Below are 24,304 nucleotides of genomic sequence, written 5' to 3'. Positions count from 1 at the left end.
GCCACCAGCTCATCAATCCTCTCATGCTCTTCTGGGTCTCTGAGGCTCAGCAGGTCCCAGTGAAAGTCTCTGCAGTAGAGCAGGGCGTCTGACCAGCACAGCCGCCTCCCCACCAGAGTGATGTTCCTCCCCGTCTCCTGAATGCTGACGGAGGGTGGAGCACGCCCTAACTCTGGGGAGCCAAAAGACAGTGTTGCTGTGAGGGATTACTACTCTCAGCCGTGTGTAAGTATCCCTTTATTTCTCTTTGAGCAGACACCTTATCCCTACCCACTATTAAGACATTTAGCAGACACTTTTACATCTACCAAAGAGTCATTTCTGACACTAAATCGTCAAACAGTGTGGGATGTTTTTTAAATGCATATACAACACCATCAGACACTTGGCTTTACTTTTCCCTCAGAAATCTCAGCACACGTGAACTAAATTGATGTCGAAGTCTATTGGGTGTCTTGGCCCATACAGAAAACCACATACTTCATACTTAACTCTGAAACATCCCAATACAGAACAGTAACGTAGATCAGTCGGGCCTCACATTTGACTTTTGGTGGACCACCAAATTGTCGTCAAGACCATTCACTGACCAGCTTATATGCAAACAGCAGAAAAAAAGGTAAATACAAATGCAGTGCTTGAGCAAAGAGTTCCATCAAACCCTTTATACACAAGTATTACTGCAAGAAGGCAGTAGTAGCAAGCGTGCCACCTGCAGTACCCTCGTGTTCCACCAGTAGTAAGCGTATCACCTGCAGTACCATCGTTTTCCACCAATAGTAAGCGTACCACCTGCAGTACCGTCGTTTTCCACCAGTAGTAAGTGTACCGCAGGTTGAAAACACTGTATGCTGATTGCCCTTTGCTAGATTATTTTACCAAAGCGTCTTACAATACTGCATTCATTATTATAACAGGTAGCCCAGAGAAAAACAAACCTCTAATGCTGGGAGTTATACTGCCTTGCTCAACCAGTTGAGCTACACAGGACCAGCAGTGTTTGACCATTGACCAAATATGTTTTACCAGCAATGGTACTTGTACACCAATCCCCCTTTGATTATCATGTAATGATGGACGGGGTTCTTACCTCCGTACACCTTGACCTCACAGAGCTGCAGATATTCTGGTGCGTCAGAGGACTGGTAGAAGTTGATAAACCTTCCTGCCATTCCCCAACACTTGACAATCTGAGTCAAGCAGCCTGGGTCATCGTTGATGATGGCACACCTGAGCGAAAATGAGAGACGATACAGTAGTCTGGTGAAGGTAGGTATCAGAGGCTAAATTCCAGTGTCTGGTGTGTGTCAAGGTGTACTAGAGCAGAGCACTGGTTGTGTTTCCTTATTTTCTGGGAATAAACTATTCTATACTTTTATCCAAAGACACTTAAAAGCAGGTCGAGGTCATGAGAGATAAACCCCAGAAAGATTTGCATGGAGACGAACAGTATGGAGTAAATGTAGGGACGGTGACCAGTGATTCACCTTGGATTGTCATTGCCGTTGTTTGACAGTGAATCCCCGATGAGAATTTCCACGTTGTTGAGCCTCCATCTATTGGCATTCCTATTGGTGACCTCAATCTCTGACACCCGGTACACACCAGGCAGCTCCAGCCTCCACCATGCTTTAGCCTGGAGGGCGGTAATGCTGCAACTGTTGTGCTCCCACTGAGGGTCGTTGTTCCCATCGATGGAGCGTTCGGCCAGCCCTCCGTTGATGGTTGAAGACTGAATAGCCGTGCCACTCAATGCTACGTTAATGCGGGCTGCAGCTATTGGAGTATGAAACCACAGACTAGTTTGTCAAGTTGAAAAAACATATTGAAATAATTGCCTGATTGGATAACTTGTAATCTGCCCCTAAATTGGGCACATAGAAGTACCTGAAAATCCAGGTGACTTCCACAAGAGGACCAAAACACCTGGTGAAGAGAAAATACTATTTACTCAAAATAAGTAATATCTAAGCTATTATCAGCTTATATTTACAAGCATATATCCCACAACTATGTGGATAAATGACTCTAATAATAGATTGAATTAATATAGCACTTTTCTAGACCCTCAAAGACGCTTTACAGTGAACGGGGGTACCTCACTCACCACCACCAGTGTGTAGCACCCACTTGGGTGATGAACGGCAGCCAATCTGCGCAAGAACCCTCACCACACACCAGCTTGAGGTGGAGAGTGAGGGAATTAATGAGTCAGCCAATTATACAGGAGGATGATTATGGGGCAAGATTGAGCCTGTTTGTGCAGTTTTAGCATGGACACCGGGGAAAACCCCTATTCTTTGCGATAAGTGCCCTGGGATCTTTTTATGACCTCAGTGTGTCAGGACCTCCGTTTTACGACTCCTCCGAAGGGCGACGCCTTCCACAGCACAGTGTCCCCGTCATTGCACTGGGATGGATGTTAAGGCCAGAGGGAAGAGTTCCATCTTTTTGCCACCACCCGACAGCACCAACAGCACCTGGTATTCCCAGGCGGTCTCCCACCCAAGTACTAACCAGACCCAACCATGCTTAGCTTCCGAGATCAGACAAGACCGGGCGTGTTCATAGTGGTAAGCCTGTCTGATCTGGGACCCTCCACTGTTGTACATAAAGGGCCAAGACTGAGACCTAATACTGTACACACTTCTGGAAGCCCTGATCAATGTTTTCTTTTGGATATTTATTTCTTATTTTAAATACTCTGTATTGAACTGCATTACATTCATGATTCTCATGCCTGTTTTGTCAATATGTGTATTTTTTTTTAATATATACATATATATATATACATATATACGTATATATTAAAAAACAATTACAGATATGTTATAAAAATATTTTTTATATATAAAAAAAGAGGTAAGCAGTCCAATGTTACGGCAGGTACATTTTCATGAATTAAATTCAATGAACTGGATAATGATTAATACTGTAGTGCTGTGTGGAAAACTTACCAATCAAACTGCAGATGAGACGAATGGACCCCATAGTTGATGCTTGAGAAATAACCTGTTCAGATAATAAATAGTAAAAACTACTTGGTAGACATGTCTTCATATTAACATTCTTTCAAAAGGGAAGAATCTACCATCAAAAAGCAAAACAACGAAACTCTAAAAGAGTTATCTCTCTGATTTGAGATGGTACTCACCAGTAGAGTCGGTAGCTCAATTCAAAGGAACAGAAATAGAATGGAGACACTTGTGTGTCCGTTTTCCCTTTCTCACACAGAGATCACATATTCTCTTTGTGCAACTTGTTGACGTGTATCACACAAAGACTTTTGGCTAATGGCTCTCTGAAAACGCGTCACGTAAAATGAGCAAATTCCCATTCCGGTCGTCAGTATACTTATACCTAATAGTCTATACAAACGATGTTTGCAAATATCCAACCTCCTTCAAATTTCGCTCTGCAGTTGCTAGTAATGTTTCCCTTCTATCTATCTGTCATCAGAGGAGATATTCTCACAGATACAAAATATAAAACATCTCGTTGTTGGTGAATAATTTAATGTGGAAATGTTACATATTATACCTTTCATCTCTATAGCTGCTGTAAATAACCTCTAACCTAGTACCTTCACCCAACCAACAAACCAGCTAACATAAGCAATTTATCAAACGTAATTTAGAAAGCTGAAGTGTGAGTAGCTCATTTAGGCAGAACAATAAAATAACCATGGGGCTTATTACATGCACATGATATTGTCTGGCTGGGTAGTCTAGGCTGAGGAGAATCTTGTCATTGAAGTGTTTGATCACCAGCTAGGGCCTTGTCTTTCTTGTCTGTCTCTGTACCTTCTTCTCCAATTTCTTGTGCAAAGATATTCAATGAGGGGGAAATACATGTGTGTATTTCTTCCTCGATGTATTCATTCTGAAGTATAATTTTAGAAGTATTATATGTAATTATTTGTAATTCTTAGTAGGCCAAATAGATTTATTTTTTTAAATAGTTTTGACATGTCCAGGCTGATAATACTTGTCTTGGAAACATTAAACTCCACCCATTAAACAGGGACGTTTGAAGGTGGTTGGATATTTGCAAACATTATTTCCATAGACTAGATTAGGTATGGTCAAAGTCTACTGACGACCGGACCGTGACACAACTCATTTTACTGCCTGATCTCACCTAACTCACATGCAGCGAGCAATTTACTTTGTGTGAGACCCGTCAATGTCACAAAGGATCATGTTAAACTCTGTCACATGGTCTTGCTCTGTCACATGGTCTTGCTAACCCCTGGTTAACCATGTTATGTCTGACGTCTCCCAATTAACCCAAACAGTATATTCTGCGACACCCCATTGGTTCCTTGAGCCTGCTCCACCCTCTCCAGGGAGTACCCGTCCCCACCTCCCTTCTGGAGCCTGGGTCTTCGGTGTCCTGGCTGGCAGAGGGGCGGAGGGGCCTGGGCTGATGCGTGATGGACCCCGGGCCCGCTAGCCGCAGACGGATGCCTCTTGCTGCCTCCCCAGTCCTCAAGCCCCCTGTGGTTTGTGCCCTGAGGCCAAGGTGCGCTCACTGTGGGCTTTTGTCTTGGCCACTGAGGCGGCGCAGTTGGGAAGGAAGAAGGTCAAAAGTGGGGTGCGGAAAATATACTATTCTATTCAATTGTGAGGTGTCGGACATAACGAGGTAAACAAGGTTTGCTCTGTCTATGCTAAATTCGATTTCAAAGTACAACAAGAAAATAGACTGGAGAATAGTAATTCTTGAATCGTTCACGTTATTCTTCTGAATGGTTCGTTATGAACACAGAGGAGACCACAGGAGCTGGAAACAGCGTAGAGTAAGTAATCCCCTGTTATAATGTCACAACAAATTCACAACCTGTTGGACAGAAACAATGACAACTTGATTGCTGTTAGAGAATGTTGCCCACATAATAAGCATCAGTTTTTCAATACTGAGCGTCTGTAGCCTAAATTTAGCAGCTACCCAACAGTTGTACAGTCTGCTCCCTCTCACACCCACACACACACTATGCGTGCACGCACACACGCAGAAAATGAATAATGAATAAATAATTGTCTTCAAAACTCGAGGAGCCCTGTAAAAGTATAGGCCTTTGTTTTGTGAAGCTGTCCTGTAAAACTACACATTAGCCTTCTGAATAACTATTTGAGCAAATTCTTCATGAACAGAGGCAGAGGAGCAGTGAGGAGAGCTGAGGTGGACGAGGGAGGTATGATAATTGCCCACATTAACGTTAACATTCATATTTATGCTGGTAATTGCTATTATGATGTGCTTTGATTTGATTAATGGTTTAATGGCAAACTTAAATAAGATTGCTGCATTTGAAAATGTACCTTTTATAATCTAGACTAGAGCAACAATTAGCATTTAAAGTTGTCCACAGCATATTCCCTGAGAGATACTGTAATTACAGACATTATATTAAAAGTGATCATTTAATCAAGAGATAATAATCGACAATGCCTAAAATTTGACTAAATAAGTAGGATAAAATGTTACCTAAATTTCTAATTCATGTTATCCACAGTGAAGTGAAAGAAAAATAGAAGAAGAAAGAAGCATGTGCGTGTGTGTTTATTGTGTGTCACTGTACCGTTATTACCGTATGATTTATGAATTGCTACAAGTTCGGATGACTCTTTATTCTACCCTAGTGAGAAATTAAATCAAAGTGTGGTGTGGATGCTGTAATCAAAATTTGACTCAATTGAATTGTGTAGATGCAGTAGCACTAATGAGTTATCACATTAAAGCTAACAGAATGACACATCTAACCCCGCATGAAATGCTTACGGGTCAACTCATGCCTTCAACTACATTTCGAGGGCCCCATAAGTGACTTCAATTAGAGCAATTACAAAATAGAATCAGGAAATATATGTTTGATAACAAACAGCTATACATGAGTTTGTATTCCAACAAGAGAAACACAAAGTTCTGGAGCCAGATGCATACACGCACAGAGCCGACCAACTAGCCAGACAGAGATAGAAGCCACCAGATACTTGAACTCACATCTCAACATTTCGAAACAAAAGACTGATGCATGACACACCTACATCTGCTCGTGAAGGAATGAATTGATCAACTTCTAAAGTGAATGTATTCTACATGCTATGTCACATTGTCCATAATGTGATACTATGCAGAACAAGCCATCTACTGCGGACACTCTGAGCTACAGCATTCGGAAGCTTCACTACGTAGGACCTTGTCGGAATCAGAAGCTCTGTTCCCCAGTGAGGCCAAGTTAGGTGCAGCGAATTTGATTCTCTCTTGTGGAACTATAGAAGTGCAACTTCTTCACTCCCTCGGTCTGACCTGTGGAAACATAAATATATACAAGAAGGATAATGAAAGTGGCGTAGAATACCTACAGCTGATTACACTCGTTCACACTCCTAGGTTGAGCACAATACTTATGAGGACTTTTATTTGCCCAAACTGGAATCTCGACCCTCTTACTGTGTAAAGCAGTTCGTAATTGTTTAAATGTTCAATTAAAAAGGATTGAATGTATATATATATATACATATATATATATATATATGTAAGGGATAATGCCCAACGAGGTGTCCATTATCAGGAATAAATGGACGACTTGGAGGCCTTAGAACCGTCCGACGCGCGGCGGATGACGCCTTGAAGGGCATTATTCCGCTTTTACCATGGTCACTTGCAAAATAAAATAAATAAAGACCATTCATTTATATTTCCATGCGTTTTAAAATCCAAATATAAAGTTTTTCACAAGGCATAATTTAGTTTCCCTGGTATGCCTGAGAGCTTGACTAATACCTGAAACAATCATTACCCGCCCGTAAGGTTCTTATGCAACAGAAACATTGTTCACTCCTCCAGTAAATAGGACGGACCTTAGATACGACTTGGCAACGGGAGGTATTCTAGTCTGCTCAGCTATGAGCCAGAGAGTCTGTGTATGTGGTCATGAAATCTTTTGAAAGACTGGTGTTGAGCCACCTGAGGGACATAAAAGGACCCCTGCTGGACCCCCTGCAGTTTACCTACAGGTCAAACAGGTCGGTGGATGATGCTGTCAACATGGGACTGCAATACATACTGCACCACCTCGAACGACACAGTGTCCACTGTGGATTCCTTTAGGTTCCTGGGGACAACCATTTCACAGGTCCTAAAATGGTGTCCCACATTTTCTCTGTCCTGACAAAGGCCCAGCAGAGGTTATACTTCCTGTGACAACTAAGGAAGTTTAATCAGCCTAAAGAGCTGCTGACCACCTTCTACTCAGCCATCATCCAGTCTGTCATCTGCACCTCGATAACTGTCTGGTTTGGGTCAGCCACCAAACGGGGCAGGACCAGACCGCAACGGACAATACGGGCTGCGGAGAGGGTCATTGCAGCTGACCTTCCCACCATCGAGGACCTGTACCAGTCCAGGGTCAGGAAAAGGGCAGCAGAAATCGCCCTACATCCCAGACATCCTGGCCACAAACTGCTCAACCTCCTTCCCTCTGATAGGCGATACAGGGCGCGGTTTGCCAAAACCAGCCGACACAAAGTCAGCTTCTTTCCCCAGGCAGTCTGGTGAACGCTCAGAAATAGCCCCCGACCTTTCACAGAACAAGGGCTATCAATACTGTTCTGCATCTACCTCATGTATATTTCAATTTTTTTTTTTTTATATTTGTTCCATTTCCGATATTGTTGTTTTTAATATATTGCCATTGCACTGAACTGCCTTGCACTGTATTTATATTTATATTGAAATCTTAAATCTCTGACCGTATATTGACTGTACTGATATTACTCCATTTCTTCCTCTCTTATGTTGTTGTTGTATATTCTTTTTTGCAAATCAGTATATAATATTGCATTGTTATACTGATTACTTAACAGTATATTTATATATTATAGTTATTTTATATATTAACAATAGGTTAAGTGTTGAGTGTTGTACTTTGAGGGCAAAGGGTTAACCAAAGTCAAATTCCTTTTTTGTTATGCAAACCTGGCCAATAAAAATGAATCTGAATCTGAGAGCTAACGTTATACATTGTACATATTTATAATTCTAAATTCGTCCCAGCCTTTATACCACAGATACTCTAGGGTCTATAACATATAACCGCGTTGTCTGATTACAGTTTAATTCATTTTTCACAATTTACCAGCTCTCGTTTTGAAGAGAAATAACCGCGCCATTCGCTTCAATGGGAATCGTGACGGTTTGTACTTTCTACATGAAGTGTACGAATTTATAATTTGTACACAATTTACCAGCTCTCGCTTTGAAGGCTGAACAGACAATTTGACTGGAACTACTTAATAGGTGTCCATATATCAGGGATTAGCCAATCAGAATTGAGTATTTCCCAAGACCATGGTATAAATGTATAGATATATATAGCTTGATAAGGACCTGCTAATAGTCTGGACCAACCTGTGAAGCAGATGAAGTTAAGATGTTCTTCACAGGAGCGTTGCCTCCATGTGGAAGGTTCCACACTGGACACGCCCCCACAGGGGCTGGAATGGTGTGAGCCTTCGTCCCATTGGCTGAAGTCCATCGGTTCACCGGACATCCAAAACCAGGAGCTTCCTAAAATGGACCTAACAACATTGACAGAGATAAAGGGTGAGCTGGTTTGAAGGAAGAATAATGTGGCCAAATATTTAGCTTTTGTGATGTTCATAGTATTTCATCAAACAAAGTGATGGACAACAAGTTGATCTTAAGGACTTGATTGCCTGATAGACACTAAGGTCTGGGCAGTACCTGCGCAGTCCCACCCAGAGGTGGCTGGTTAGTGGGAAGAGGGCGCGAGCCACCAGCTCATCAATCCTCTCATGCTCTTCTGGGTCTCTGAGGCTCAGCAGGTCCCAGTGAATGTCTCTGCAGTAGAGCAGGGCGTCTGACCAGCACAGCCGCCTCCCCACCAGAGTGATGTTCCTCCCCATCTCCTGAATGATGACGGAGGGTGGAGCACGCCCTAACTCTGGGGAACCAAAAGACAGTGTGGCTGTGAGGGATTACTACTCTCAGCCGTGTAAGTATCCCTTTATGTCTCTTTGAGCACACACCTTATCCCTGCCCACTATTAAGACAGTTAGCAGACACTTTTACATCTACCAAAGAGTAATTTCTGACACTAAATCGTCAAACAGTGTGGGATGTTTTTAAAATGCATATACAACACCTTCAGACACTTGGCTTTACTTTTTCCCTCAGAAATCTCAGAACACGTGAACTCAATTGATGTCAAAGTCTATTGGATGTCTTGGACCATACAGAAAAAAAACATACTTCACAAACTCACTCTGAAACATCCCAATGCAATTGGGATGTCACGTAGATCAGTGGGGCCTAACGTTTGACTTTTGGTGGACCACCAAATTGTCGTCAAGACCATTCACTGACCAGCTTGTATGCAAACAGCAGAAAAAAGTTAAATACAAATGCAGTGCTTGAGCAAAGAGTGCCATCAAACCCTTTATACACAAGTATTACTGCAGGAAGGCCATGGCCAGTGGGAAACAGCGGAAAGAAGAAGTCAGTAACGCTGCTTATGCTACCTTTGTGTATATTCAGCAAACACAAATCATTGATTGAGAACATTAGACAAACAAACCATAATACTTTGTTTCCTGAATATTTATAATTGAATCTTTGATCTGTATTTTCTTTTCCTTTATCTTGCATTTGCCTCTTTCAAAAATAAAATTCCACGTACCAGCTGCAGTACCCTCGTGTTCCACCAGTAGTAAGCGTACCAACTGCAGTACCATCGTGTTGAACCAGTAGTAAGCGTACCACCTGCAGTACCATCATGTTCCACTAGTAGTAAGCGTACCACCTGCAGTACCATCGTGTTCCACCAGTAGTAAGCGTACCACCTGCAGTACCATCGTTTTCCACCAGTAGTAAGCGTACCACCTGCAGTACCATCGTGTTCCACCAGTAGTAAGCGTACCACAGGTTGAAAACACTGTATGCTGATTGCCCTTTGCTAGATTATTTTACCAAAGCGTCTTACAATACCTGTGCATTTATTGTTATAACAGGTAGCCCAGAGAAAAACAAACCTCTAATGCTGGGAGTTATACTGCCATGCTCAACCAGTTGAGCTACACAGGACCAGCAGTGTTTGACCATTGACCAAGTATGTTTTACCAGCAATGGTACTGGTACACCAATCCCCCTTTGATGATCATGTAATGATGGACGGGGTTCCTACCTCCGTACACCTTGACCTCACAGAGCTGCAGAGCTTCTGTTGCATCAGAGGACCGGTAGAGGTTTATAAACCTCCCTTCCATTCCCCAACACTTGACAGTCTGAGTCAAGCAGCCTGGGTCATCGTTGATGATGGCACACCTGAGCGAAAATGAGAGACGATACAGTAGTCTGGTGAAGGTAGGTATCAGAGGCTAAATTCCAGTAACTGGTGTGTGTCCAAGTGCACTGGTTGTGTTTCCTTATTTTCTGGGAATAAACTGTTCTATACTTTTATCCAAAGACACTTAAAAGCAGGTCGAGGTCATGAGAGATAAAACCTAGAAAGATTTGCTGGGAGTCTAACAGTATGGAGTAAATGTAGGGACGGTGACCAGTGATTCACCTTGGATTGTCATTGCCGTTGTTTGACAGTGAATCCCCGATGAGAATTTCCACGTTGTTGAGCCTCCACCTAACGGCATTCCTATTGGTGACCTCAATCTCTGACACCCGGTACACACCAGGCAGCTCCAGTCTCCACCATGCTTTAGCCTGTGAGGCGGTACAGCTGCAACTGTTGTGCCTCCACAGAGGGTCGTTGTTCCCATCGATGGAGCGTTCGGCCAGCCCTCCCCAACCGGTTGTAGACTGAGTAGCTGTGCCACTCAACGCTACGTTAATGCGGGATGCAGCTAATGGAGAATGAAACCACAGATCAGTTTGTCAAGTAGAAAAAACATATTGAAATACTTGCCTGATTGGATAACTTGTAATCGGCCCCTAAATTGGGCACATAGAAATACCTGAAAATCCAGGTGACTTCCACAAGAGGACCAAAACACCTGGTGAAGAGAAAATACTATTTACTGAAAATAAGTAATATCTCAGCTATTATCAGCTAATATTTACAAGCATATATCCCGCAACTATGTGGATAACTGACTCTGCAACAAGTCATGAATCGTGGCAAAGGGAAATGGGGAAAGTACTAAGCCTTGAAAAGATCAGATATCACAACAATGAAAAATGTAAATACTTTGATTAGATCTAATAATAATAGATTGAATTAATATAGCACTTTTCTAGACGCTCAAAGACGCTTTACAGTGAACGGGGGTACCTCACTCACCACCACCAGTGTGTAGCACCCACTTGGGTGATGAACGGCAGCCAATCTGCGCCAGAACGCTCACCACACACCAGCTTGAGGTGGAGTGTGAGGGAATTAATGAGTCAGCCAATTATACAGGAGGATGATTATGGGGCAAGATTGAATGAGCCTGGTTGGGCAGTTTTAGCAAGGAAACCGGGGAAGCCCCTACTCTTTGCGATAAGTGCCCTAGGATCTTTATAGGACCTCAGTGAGTCAGGACCTCATTTTTACGTCTCCTCCGAAGGGCGACGCCTTCCACAGCACAGTGTCCCCGTCACTGCACTGGGATTGATGTTAAGGCCAGAGTTCCACCACCCGACACCACTTACAGCACCTGGTATTCCCAGGCGGTCTCCCATCCAAGTACTAACGAGGCCCAACCATGCTTAGCTTCCGAGATCAGACGAGACCAGGCGTGGTCATAGTGGTAAGCCTGTCTGATCTGGGACCCTCCACTGTTGTACATAAAGGGCCAAGACTGAGACCTAATACTGTACACTTCTAAAAACCCTGATCAATGTTTTCTTCTTGTTCTTGTTTCTTCTTCCTCTTGGATATTTATTTCTTATTATAAATACTCTGTATTGAACTGCATTACATTCATGATTCTCATGCCTGTTTTGTCAATGTGTGCAATGTTCAATCCATAACAAAAATGATTTTTATATATATGTCAATTTATTTAATATATATATATGTAAAAAAAAAAAGAGGCAAGCCGTCAAAAGTTATGGCAGGTACATTTTCATTAATTAAATTCAATGAACTGGATAATGATTAATACTGTAGTGCTGTGTGGAAAACTTACCAATCAAACTGCAGATGAGACGAATGGACCCCATAGTTGATACTTGAGAAATAACCTGTTCGGATAATAAATAAAACAAGCTACTTGGTAGACATGTCTTCATATTAACATTCTTTCAAAAGCGAAGAATCTACAATCAAAAAAGCGAAACAATAAAACTCTAAAAGAGTTATCTCTCTGATTTGAGATGGTACTCACCAGTAGAGTCGGTAGCTCAAATCCAAGGAACAACAAGAAATAGAATGGAGACACTTGTGTGTCCGTTTTCCCTTTCTCACAGAGATCACGTATTCTCGCAACTTGTTGACCTGTCTCACACAAAGACTTTTGGCTAATGGCTCGCTGAAAACGCTTCACATTGTGTAAAATGAGCAATTTCCCGGTCCGGTCGTCAGTATATTTAGGCCTAATAGTCTATACAAATTATGTTTGCAAATATCCAACCACCTTCAAATTTCGCTCTGCAGTTGCTAGTAATGTTTCCCTTCTATCTCTCTGTCATCAGAGGAGATATTCTCACAGATACAAAATATTAAACATCTCGTTGTTGTTGGATAATTTGATGTGGAAATGTTAACATCTTATACCTTTCATCTCTATAGCTGCTGTAAATAACCTCTAACCTAATACCTTCACCTAACCAACGAATCAGCTAAAATAAGCAATTTATCAAACGTAATTTAGAAAGCTGAAGTGTGAGTAGCTCACTTTAAAAGTATTAAAGGCAGAACAGTAAAATAACCATGGGGCTTATTACATGCACATGATATTGTCTGGCTGGGTAGTCTAGGCTGAGAAGAAACTTGGGCCTTGTCTTTCTCTGTCTTGCTCTGTACCTTCCTCTCCAATTTCTTGTGCAAAGATATTCAATGAGGGGGAAATACATGTTGGTATTTCTTTCTCCATGTATTCATTCTGAAGTATAATTTTAGAAGCATTATATGTAATTCTTAGTAATTCTTAGTAATAGATTTATTTTTTTAAATAGTTTTTACATGTCCAGGCTGATAATACTTGTCTTGGAAACATTGAACTGCACCCATTAAACAGGGACGTTTGAAGGTGGTTGGATATTTGCAAACATTATTTCCATAGACTAGATTAGGTATGGTCAAAGTCTACTGACGACCGGACCGTGACACAACTCATTTTACTGCCTGATCTCACCTAACTCACATGCAGCGAGCAATTTACTTTGTGTGAAACGCGTCAATGCCACAAAGGATCATGGGAAATCTGTGTGTTTTATTGTTGTGTCTCCACAACAATGTTAAACTCTATCACATGGTCTTGCTCTGACACATGAAGCCAAGGTTGGGATGTTGAAGCCCTCAGCCCGCTGTGTGGTTTATGCCCTGAATCCAAGGTGCGCTCACTGTGGGCTTTTGTCTTGGCCACTGAGGCGGCGCAGTTGGGAAGAGTCGAGGATGTCGACCAGGAGAAGGCAGAAGGTCAAAATATACTTTCTAGGTTAAATTGTGAGGCGTCAGACATAACAAGGTAAACAAGGTTTGCTCCGTCCATGTTAAATTCGATTTTAAGAAATTAGACTGGAGAATAGTAATTCTTGAATCGTTCACGTTATTCTTCTGAATGTTTCGTTATAAACAGTGGAAACCACAGGAGCTGGAAACAGTACAAAGAACTAAGTAATCTCCTGTTATAATGTTACAACAAATTCATATCTTGTTGGACACAAACAATGACAACTTGATTGCTGTTAGAGAATGTTGCCCACATAATTAGAATCAGTTATTGAATACTGAGCGTCTGTAGCATAAATTTAGCAGCTAGCCAACAGAGGAGCAGTGAGGAGTGCTGAGGTGGACGAGGGAGGTATGATAATTGACCACATTAACGTTGACATTAATATTTATGCTGGTAATTGCTAGTATGATGTGCTGTGATTTGATCAATGGTTTAATTGCAAACTTAAATAAGTTTGCTGCATTTGAAAATATACCTTTTATAATCTACAAAATCAGAGTGGGCTATATTAAAAGTCACTAAAAGTCAGTATGAAGGCTTTAGTATTTAAGCTACAAAGAACTGCAATATTGACAGGATGACTATAGGACCCTACGGTAAATGTAATAGTTTTATCATTGTCAAAAAAACAACTGTAATAGACTTTCTGACTGGTTTTGCCAGTCCATCTCAATTTTGCCTATTTCAGTTTTGTCTAAACTGAAATAGGTCAGCTTCCTGGTTGTTAAGTAGGAAAGCCTATGAAATGCATGCAGTGAGTATATTTAGGCCTATGTGGATGTTGCTGGCCAGTGGCTGCTACACTAATTGTGGGGCAGAGTGCGGCAGAAGGAGGGGGAGGAAGAGGAGGAGGAAGAAGAGGAGGAGGAGAGAGGGGAGAAGGAGAACAGGTTGGGCAGTCCAGAGCCAGGCAGGGGGAGGAGGAGGCGAGAGACAGGCAAGAATCGGATGAGGACATGATGGGGGCTGGATCAGAATATGGAGGAGGATATCTGTGACCTAGGGGAGATATATTGTGTGTCCATGTCGTTCTGCCAAACTTATGCTGCGTCCACACAGCTTGTAAATAAGTATACATGTGGGTTTTACATTTTGCCATCTTGTTAGTTTGTTAGCCTAAGGCACAACTTCTCCTTAAAAGGGAGCATCCTGCATATGACTGCTTTAAATAAAGTGTAGGTCATAAAGAGACTGTTTTATTTGTTTGTTACATTATTTAGCTGAAATACTGGGAGTAGGGGGCCTGTGCCCCAGTAAAGCTCTAGGTCTAGCACCGCCCCTGCTTAGGACCATACCTAATAGTCTATCCAAATAATGTTTGCAAATATCCAACCACCTTCAAACTTCCCAGCTGTACAGAGGGTGCAGTTGCAAGTTTCTTAGACAAGGCTAATAAGCCTGAACATGTAAAAAATTATCTATTATTCATTGACATCCCAACAGATCAAAGGGAATTCTTTCCCATGATCCTTCATGCAACGCAGTGAGATAAAAAAGTAAATTGCGGGTTGCGATGGCTCACTTCAAATTGTATTATATTCAATCGTGGGGGTCAGATGGGGTCAGGCATTCAAACTAGCAATGTCACAGTCTGGTAGTCAGCGTGGGCCTGTCCAAATAACGATTGCAAATGTTCAACGTCGCCCATCGAGCGTCCTTGTTGGGAGAAGCTACTATTCATTTTTCATCCTATCTGCATACTTTATCCTGTAATTTGGTTGCATTTCCTATCCTAGAGCAAGTGCGGAAAAAAGTGAAAAGTTATCTGTGGAGGCAGACGTGAGGTTGGACCAAAGACCAGCACAGACCGAGACCTGCGTTGGAACAGTTCAATAGTTTATTGTCCAAAAAGGGAATCCAAGCTTACTGGTGACAGACAAGGGGCGAGCAGGCAGAGGGGTCAGGGACAGAAGGCTGTTCGGGTCACCAGGGCAGGGACGACGATGACGGGTGCAGGGACAAGCAGGGTCGAAGCCAAGGAGGCAATCCGGGAAATAGTGCTAGAGAGCTTTTCATGGTGTTGAAGACAATCTGGCAGAGACTGAGTGGAAGGAGTGGGTTTAAATAAGGTGAGGGAACACAGGCGAAGGTGGTTGCACTGATTAGGTGGGAGGTGCAGGCAGGTGATCGGGAAGAGTACTGGCAGGGCTGGCAGTGGGATGGAAAGCCAGTCATTTCGCGATTTCTCATTCACGTGACCTAAATACAGCAGCAAGTTGCCACTGGGCGCAGTGTGGGGCTCCTACCACTAGGAGGTGGTAGTAAAATAAAATAAAAAATATCTAAAATTTCCATGGGCCCCGCGCTGCCTTGGGCCCCACAAAGCCTGTCCACCTTACACCCCCAGTCACAGACCATCATATTCACTAAACAGGTGGTTCTCGTACCCTTAGGGGTACTTTGGTGTACTGCAGGGAGTATTTAGAAAATTTACAGTAAATAAAATGAAATACAATTTTAAGTTTTAATTCTGAAAGTTAGGCAATCGAAAATCAAGAAAATGGAAAGTTGTCTGAAATGTAGGAAGAAATTACTTGATTGGGATTCCCCTCTCCATGCTCTGACCCTCCCCTGGTGTTCTGCTTCATTACCCGGGAGCAATTAGCCAACACTTGCATTAAGCACAGGCCCATGTTTATCACTCAATTGTTAGAATTTGCACCCTTATACTGTTTACAGTGCCAGATAAAACACACACATACATTATTTTATCGCAAAATTGTACCAGGGAAGGGGGTACTCAGCCGAAGAAATATCTTAGAGGGGGTAAACTGGTAAAAACAGTTCTAGAAACACTGCGCTGAACTACTTACTGATGAGGACACCGTGCAGGCTTAGGGGTTCGATTCCCACTGGGGCCACCTGTTGTCTGAGGGTTAGTAAGTTACTAACACACTTTGTATGAAAGCATCAGAGCCTTCAGGAGCAGACATCAAGCTCCCATGATGGAATGGGATTAGACAATTGCATAGTAAATAAAAATCAGATCTGAATTAGCTGCTCGATAACTCTGGGGCAATACTTTAAAATGTGCGCTGTCCCTCTGAAGATAAACCACATCATTGAAGATGACGTATGAAGCATGAGTCTGAAATGAGTCTTGATGTCACGTGACCAGGGGCAGTTTCTTTGGTCTGAGAGAATATAAACTCACCATCATGCTGCATGCATCGCGTTCTTTATTGATTCATTGCTTTAAGCTGATATTTCATCTGAATAAAACAATCATTTACAATTTTGCATAGAGATCCAAGGACAAACCCCTCAGCATCACCAGCAGGAAAATCACGAGAGTCCCCACCAGGTGGTCCGTCTTAAAGTAGAACTTGGGTCATCTATTTCATAAATTCATGTTGTCTCCAGCCAGCACAGCTCAAAACGTTTTCTACTCCACACAAGCCAGGACCTCTTTGACCTCATGGTCGGAGAGACCTCCTTTCCACACCAACAGAGCAGAACACAGTTTTTTTTTTTTCTTTCCTGCAGCAGTGAGACAGAGAGAGAAAGAGACAGAATATTATAATCCTACCTTCAACAGTGTGCTGTGTATACACACAAACATTTGTCAAATTTTATTCTATTTAAGTCAAAGATAAAGAGAGAGAAGGAGAAGGATAAAGGAGATGTAGAGATGAAGAGATGAAAAGAAAGATGAAGAGAGGGATGAAGAGTGAAAGATGAAGAGAGATGGATGTGTTCTGAGAGATGAAGAGATGGAAAGACACAGAGAGAAGAAGAGGGAGGGAGCGATGAAGAGAGAGCAATGGAGAGAGACGGAGATGTTCTGAGAGATGAAAAGACACAGAGAGAAGAATAGGGAGAGAGCGATGGAGAGAGAGATTAAGAGAGAGAGATCAAGAGACACATAGATGGAGAGGGAGATGGAGACGGAGACCCTGTAGACTCACTCTGGCTGGCAGAGCTGCAGCATCTCAGAGAGGGTGATCTTCACTGAGTCCACGTCCTGGCTCTGGATCAGCTCCTCCACCTTCAGGAGCACATGGTTCTGTTGTCTGACACCAGGGTGCTATCACACACACACACACACACACACACACACACACACACACACACACACACACACACACACACACACACACACACACACACACACACACACACACACACACACACACACACACACACTGTAAGTAATGAGGTAGATAAAGCAGTAAGAACCATTGAGTGTGAAGTACTGTGCTGTACCCGGGCCCTCACCAGGTCTGAGAAGGTCTTATGAAGATGTTGTGCGTCCTGAGTCACTTTCTGACCCACGTCACGACCCCATCGCTTCTCTAGCTCCTTCTTCTTAGTGACAACCAGCTGGTGCAGGTACAAGGTGCTCACCCGCTCATAGGCCAGGTCAAGAGCCTTCTGAGAGAGCGAGAGAGAGAGCGAGAGAGAGAGAGCGAGAGAGCGAGAGAGAGAGAGAGAGAGAGAGAGAGAGCGAGAGAGCGAGAGAGAGAGAGAGAGAGAGAGACAGAGAGATAGAGAGAGAGCAAATAGATTGTCATTCATAAAACAGCTTACCCAGCAACTAACAGAAGGTTGTAGAAAGTCTCCCTCTACCTTCTGGACGTCTGGACAACAGCCTACAGCACTGAACATCTTCTGCATCTCGTTCAGCAGAAAATCCTCCTCTCTGCTCTTGAAATGTCCATTCAGGCGTTCCTGAGGGAATCCACAACCACAGGTTTTATGAACTGTATTTTTTCTTCTCACCACCAGACTTGTTATAACAACCATGGATGTATTACTGGAGCATCACTCATGTATTCTAGAAGGTCCTGGTCAGCACGGTATTAGTTGAGAACGTAAGTTGCTGGCTGGCAACACAACAACAGTAGCGGTTCTTCTCTGCACCTTGATGATCTTCACGAGAGCCTCTCCCATGGAGGTCCTGGCGGCGGTCTCCAATGTCCTTGGTGAGGACGGGGTCTCCTCCGCTTGGAGGTCCCTGGTCCCTCCATCAGTGGAGGGTTGGATGTAGTTCCTGCAAAACAAGAACCTTTATTGATATACCGTGACACTTTCCTACCATGATACAATACATGTGTACAATACAGCAGAAGACATACTAGCATGCTTCAGACACGTTAACATCAGACATGCTGACATGGATCAGACATGTGAACTAAGTATATGCAAACATGGATCAGACAGGCTGACATCAGGCATTCCGACATGGATCTGATGCTCGCACATGCTTGCATGTAGCATGGCCCTTTACTCACACAAGGCCGTTGAGCGTGTTGAGTGTCTTAAGGCAGGTCTCCACTTTCAGCTTGGGATCTTTCTCGTATCTTTTCAGAAGTCTCTGTTTGGCCTCGTTCAACCTATAGCCAGAAGGAGGATTCATTTAGGCCTCTGGACAGCCAAAGAACCTGACTGCAAACAACTTAATAACAACGGTACCATGGAAACACCAAAAGTCAGGGAGAAAAGGGCGTCATACGTCTCTAGGAACTCCAGGAGTTTGGGGTTGCAGACCTGCCGGGTGAACTCCTGCACGTTCTCACTGATGGACTCCGCTCTGACAATCGGTCCATCGATGCACTTCAGAAGAAAACAACATATTTTGTGTCCTCAATATATTCTGCTCATATGTTTCTACACAGTATTAACGTTATTCCAGTGTGCAGAACCGTCCTGTGTCCGCAGTACCTTGATGACGTCTGTGTGGAGTTCCCAGGACCTCCAAAACTCTAATTCCTGGCGCTTAATGATCTCATCCAGAGAACTCTTGACTTCCTCCTGCAGTCAAAGAAGACAAGATGAATCTAGGCCAGCCGGTCCTCTGTTAGTTTGTTAGTTACGTCAGAGGGTTAATTCAAAGGTATTCATTAAGTAGCATGCCATGGGACCTTTAAACCACCACAGTGGGGTAAATCCCCTTCCACAAGGTGCGGTCGATGGTCAGTACCAACATGCTCCAGGAGCCTCAAGGTTTCAGGAACCGGTGAAGAGGCTAACCCTGTGTGGATGTTCTAGTTCCTGCAGCATGTCTTCCTACCTCCAGTGTGGTCCGGAGGGCTTGGTTGACGCATTCGACCGTCGCAGAGTACAAGTGCATGTCCACGGAACTCCTCTGTTTGTTCTCACTGAAGTCTGGGTTTCCCATGAACCCCAGACTGTGAAGGAAAGATACAAGAAATAAACAAGATACAGGCAAGAAACAAGATACAGGTTCTATCTAAAGCTGCTGTTCTAACAACATGGTACTATCTAGAGCTGCAGGTCTAACTACAAGGCTTCCCTGACTCGAGTTAAACATCTGCTAACTGTGGTGTATGGATGACATGTATGTATGTATGTATGAATATATTAACCAACGGGTGTTCATAATGTCATTGTATGTCATGTGTATGTGTTTGACGGGTAGCCACACTGATGGTTAAATACATGGTTCTGAAAAGTGTGTGCGCTGCGGACAACCTTAAGTAAGTGTTGCAGAGCCACTCCAGGAGCACAAAGGCCTGTTGTGGAGACGAGATCCTCTTGAGTAGGGTGTGCACGCGGTCCATCGCGAGGCGGTGGTACGACGGCACCAGACCGGCCAGGTTCTTGTACTTCTCGCGCAGAGGGTTCAGCCGCTGCAGCTCGTCGTGCACGGCCCACCTCACAACGTTCAGGTGTTCCCTCAGCAGCTCCGGGGTTAACACACCGTCGCCCCCTGGGGGCGGCGAGGGGAAGTGCTTCACCGCTGACCGCTTGATGAGGTCTTCGGCGCTGGCAGAGGAGTCCTGTTCCACTTTCAGACACTCGCCCAGTGTTTCTAGGTCCAGATGTTCCAGAGCGCGGGATGGGCCGTCAACCTGGGTCTCCTCTTCAATGCTCCGTCCGCTTGAAGTGTCGTCATCATGGGCGCTATCTGTGAACGGAGAGGAAGAGTAGCACATGTGGTGCTGTGTTCACACTTCTGCGGACCCAACCTCATCAGGTCGCTACGGAAGAGAATAAGGGCAACAAATAAAAAAAAATCTGAATTTAATCTCAGAATTCTGACTTTCATCTCTGAATTCTGATTTTAGAGATTAAAGTCAGAATTGTGAGAATAAAGACAGAATTCTGACTTTAATCTCCGAATTCTGACTTTAATCTCAGAATTCCATAGTTCTGATTTTAAAGTCAGAATTCTCACTTTAATCTCAGAATTCTGATTTTAAACTCAGAATTATGACTTTAATCTCAGAACTCTAGCATTAATCTCAGAATTTGGAGTTTAAAATCAGAATTCTGAGATTAAAGTCAGAATTCTGACTTTAATCTTTAACCAACAGGTTTTACTGCCCCACAATCCTCTGCGCAGCAGAAGATACCTGGGTGGCCCAACAGGTGTGCTGATCAGTGACATCACCTGTAGTGTGTTCCACTTGTATTTATACTGTGTAGGACAGTACGTACTTTGTAAGGGTAGCTGAACCGCGGCCAGTGGTTCCAGGTCCAGAGCGCAGGATGGGCCGTCAACCTGGGTCTCCTCTTCAACGCTTGTGTCGCTCCGGGAGATAGAAACGTCGTCATCATGGGCGCTATCTGTGAACGGAGAGGAAGAGTAGCACATGTGGTGCTGTATACACTTCTGCAGACCCCACCCTTCCATCTCTGGACTTCCGAGACATGATGCATCGTGCTTTTATACTTCCTTGTCCTGTTCAAATCTGGAGGGACAAGGGGGCAGTTTAGTGCTTCCATCCACAAGTGTACACAAATCGACCCGCAAATCCAAGGTCGAGCCATCTCCATTGAAGATATTCTGCAAGAGTAACGTAGGCCCAAGGATGTGATGGAGATGTTGATTAAATCAGCGTCCTTTCGGCAGGAACATCAAAAGCGATGAATCGTCATGTCAATCTAAACGATTGACATGACCGACCATTTTTTTCGTACAATCAGACTCATAGGGATGCACTCTTTTTTTATGCACAAATTGAAAATGCGCATAATTGCTGATATGAATTTAAAATAGACAGAGTAACTATCCAAGGTTTACGCACCGTCGCCCCCTGGTGACGGCGAGGGGAAGTGCTTCCCCGCTGACCGCTTGATCGGCTCTTCGGCGCTGGCAGTCGCGTCAGTATCCACACCCAGAACCGCGGGAAGTGGTTCCAGGTCCTGATCGTCCAGAGCGCCGGATGGGCCGTCAACCTGGGTCTCCTCTTCAACGCTTGTGTCGCTCCGGGAGATGGAAGTGTCGTCATCATGGGCGCTATCTGTGAACGGAGCGGAAAAGTGTTCCAATATCCATCCTATCCGTACTTACCAGCCTAAGTTTGAGTACGTAGGGCGTTCCGATTCAGATCGGGCGAAAATAAGTGTACTGAAAGGACCCGGATGGTGTACTCAAAACGGTCAAATTGCGTAGTGTGCGATGTACTCTTTTCGTACTCAACGGCAGCCATCTTAGCTACGTAGCGGAAGAGGGCGGAGCCAGGCTGAGCCAAAGTCATTTGGCGCATTTTCCACATAGCCTGCATTAATAGTCATTTTATAGTTTTATTAGCTTTTTATAGCTGCTAGGCGTAAAGAGTTCACAGTTCAAAGCGGGATGTGTATTGCGGGGGAGGAGCCGCGGCGGCAGTCCTGATCATAATTTCCGGTTAGTGCACCACGGAGTATTCGATTTGGAATAGCACTGACATCTGAAAATTAGCGCACTTAGTGAGTGCGGATAGTGTACTTTGTTTAAGTGTACTCGTGGAAGTATGGATATCGGAACACGGCACATGAAGTTGTACTACATCAGGTCGGAAGAGGATTAGGGCCACATGTAAGAACTCTGACATTAATCTCAGAATTCTGACATTAAAATGTGAATTCTGACTGTATACTCAGAGTTCCATAGTTCTGAGATTAAAGTCGGAATTCTGATTTAATCTCAGAATTCAGAGTTAAAGGTCAGAATTGTGAGAATAAAGTCAGAATTCTGACTTTAATCTCAGAGTTCTGACTTTTTTTTTCTTCTGTAAATCCCTAATCCTCTTCCGTAGGTCGCTCTTCGCAGTTAGTGAACCAACAGGTTTTTCTGACCCACAATCCTCTGCAAAGAAAAGGCGTGGGTGGCCCTACAGGTGTGCTTATCAGTGAAATCACCTGTAGTGTGTTCCACTTGTATTTATACTGTGTGCGACAGTAGTACTTTGTCAGGGTAGCTGCAGTTCGTACTACAAGTAAAACTAAAAGTTATGCGATTTGGAACGCAGCCTGCATCTTCCCTTACGAATGGAAAGGACGTAAGGCCGTCCCAGAAGTCCTTTCGGCAGAAACATCAAAAGCGATGAATCGTTCGGCCGTTCACGGAAACAAACAATTGACATGACAGACCATTCTTTTCAGACAATCAGACTCATAGGGATGCACCCTTTTTTTATGCACCAATGGAAAATGCGCATAATTGCTGATATGAATTTACTGTTCTATATAGGCCTACAGGCCTGCAAAGTGTTAGATCTCAGATTAGTTTAGGCCTATAAAACTGGTGCTGTTATTGGGCATCTTGCTGAGCTGAGCTGTTATTCTCGTACATGTCAGGTTTCTTCCTCTTCTCATCTTGTAGCCTTCGAGTTTATTTGTAGAGCAGAGACGTGTCATGTAGAGCAGAGACGTGTCATGTAGAGCAGAGACGTGTCCCTCCAGATTTCCATAGTGGAGACGCGTTTCAATGCTTTAATTAGTCCTGAAGATAAGATCATTATAACTGATAATCTTGCCCTGGAAAAAAGGTATGGATTCTTATCTGATAAAGTCTGTTTCACTTTCATTCCTGAGCCTGCTTTTACTGACGGATACGATCCAGAGGCGGAACTCGGATACATCAGACGACAGATAAGAAAATGTTTGCTAATACAAATCATATAATATCATATCATATAAGCAATAACCTTACCTATAGACGCAGAGGCGTTGCTTGTTTTCCTCGAATCCATCGTAGTTGAATTCTCTTGAATTCTCTTTGTTGAGGTCCGAAGTGTGGCTGTGATGTGCGCTCCCTGAGGTGTTTATAGGGGTGAGGTGCGGGCCGTGCGGTGTTTATAGCGCAAGCGCATCACGGTATGCCGGGGGATTTATGTAGCGTGCTGCGTCCTGATTGGTAAACTTAGACCAGGTTGTTTCTCGGTCAACACTTAGGGCGCCTAGTCAAACTCAATCAAAGTCGGTCATGGCATTGTTATTCAAATTTAAATTCAAAGAACTTTATTCATCCGTTAGGAACTTCACATGTGGAGGAGCAGCCGGGTGTGTCTGTCCATACCCAAACAGTAGCCTGCATACAATAAGCAAACGCGTACACACGCACACGCACACACACACACACACACACACACACACACACACACACACACACACACACACACACACACACACACACACACACACACACACACACACACACACACACACACACACACACACACACGATTCTTTTGCTGCTCAGTTTGATTATTCTGTTTAGTGGGTATATTGATGTTGGATATTGGTCCAAACCAGGAAGTGATGTTAAAGGTGATTATGGATTCAATGAAACATCTGTATAATTCTTATAAGCTTGTCGCATCTATCTACAAAGGTCCACTTCCCGTGACCGCAGTGCCTGAGTGGGGGCTTCCCCCAGCGCTCAGGTTCTCAGGTGCTTTCCCTCCAGTCCCGTCGTCATGGTGACCTGGCTG

At 43.6% G+C, this 24,304-nt stretch overlaps 1 protein-coding gene and 2 pseudogenes across 1 annotated transcript; all 3 read right to left on the bottom strand.

The window, feature by feature from the left end:
• Positions 1 to 2,468: 2,468 nt before the first annotated feature.
• Positions 2,469 to 2,587, bottom strand: LOC115544632 (uncharacterized; annotated as a pseudogene).
• Positions 2,588 to 11,666: 9,079 nt separating this feature from the next.
• On the bottom strand, positions 11,667 to 11,785 carry LOC115544637 (uncharacterized; annotated as a pseudogene).
• A 5,016-nt stretch (positions 11,786 to 16,801) lies between these two features.
• LOC115544392 (uncharacterized) lies at positions 16,802 to 23,664 on the bottom strand. The gene is made up of 13 exons (XM_030357310.1): positions 23,524 to 23,664; positions 21,635 to 21,850; positions 21,045 to 21,173; positions 20,076 to 20,511; positions 19,654 to 19,771; positions 19,305 to 19,394; positions 19,096 to 19,196; positions 18,875 to 18,976; positions 18,504 to 18,633; positions 18,210 to 18,311; positions 17,859 to 18,014; positions 17,549 to 17,667; positions 16,802 to 17,120 (listed from the first exon to the last, which is right to left on the bottom strand). Exons 1-13 carry the CDS (start codon positions 23,561 to 23,563, stop codon positions 17,057 to 17,059), a joined length of 1,803 nt encoding a protein of 600 aa, XP_030213170.1. The 5' UTR covers positions 23,564 to 23,664; the 3' UTR covers positions 16,802 to 17,056.
• Between the last annotated feature and the right edge of the window lie 640 nt (positions 23,665 to 24,304).

The sequence above is a fragment of the Gadus morhua genome, chromosome 5, assembly GCF_902167405.1.
Source record: "Gadus morhua chromosome 5, gadMor3.0, whole genome shotgun sequence".
Classification (NCBI taxonomy): domain Eukaryota; kingdom Metazoa; phylum Chordata; class Actinopteri; order Gadiformes; family Gadidae; genus Gadus; species Gadus morhua.
The sequence above is the reverse complement of the archived record's forward strand: the minus strand, read 5'-3'. Positions and strand labels throughout refer to the sequence as shown.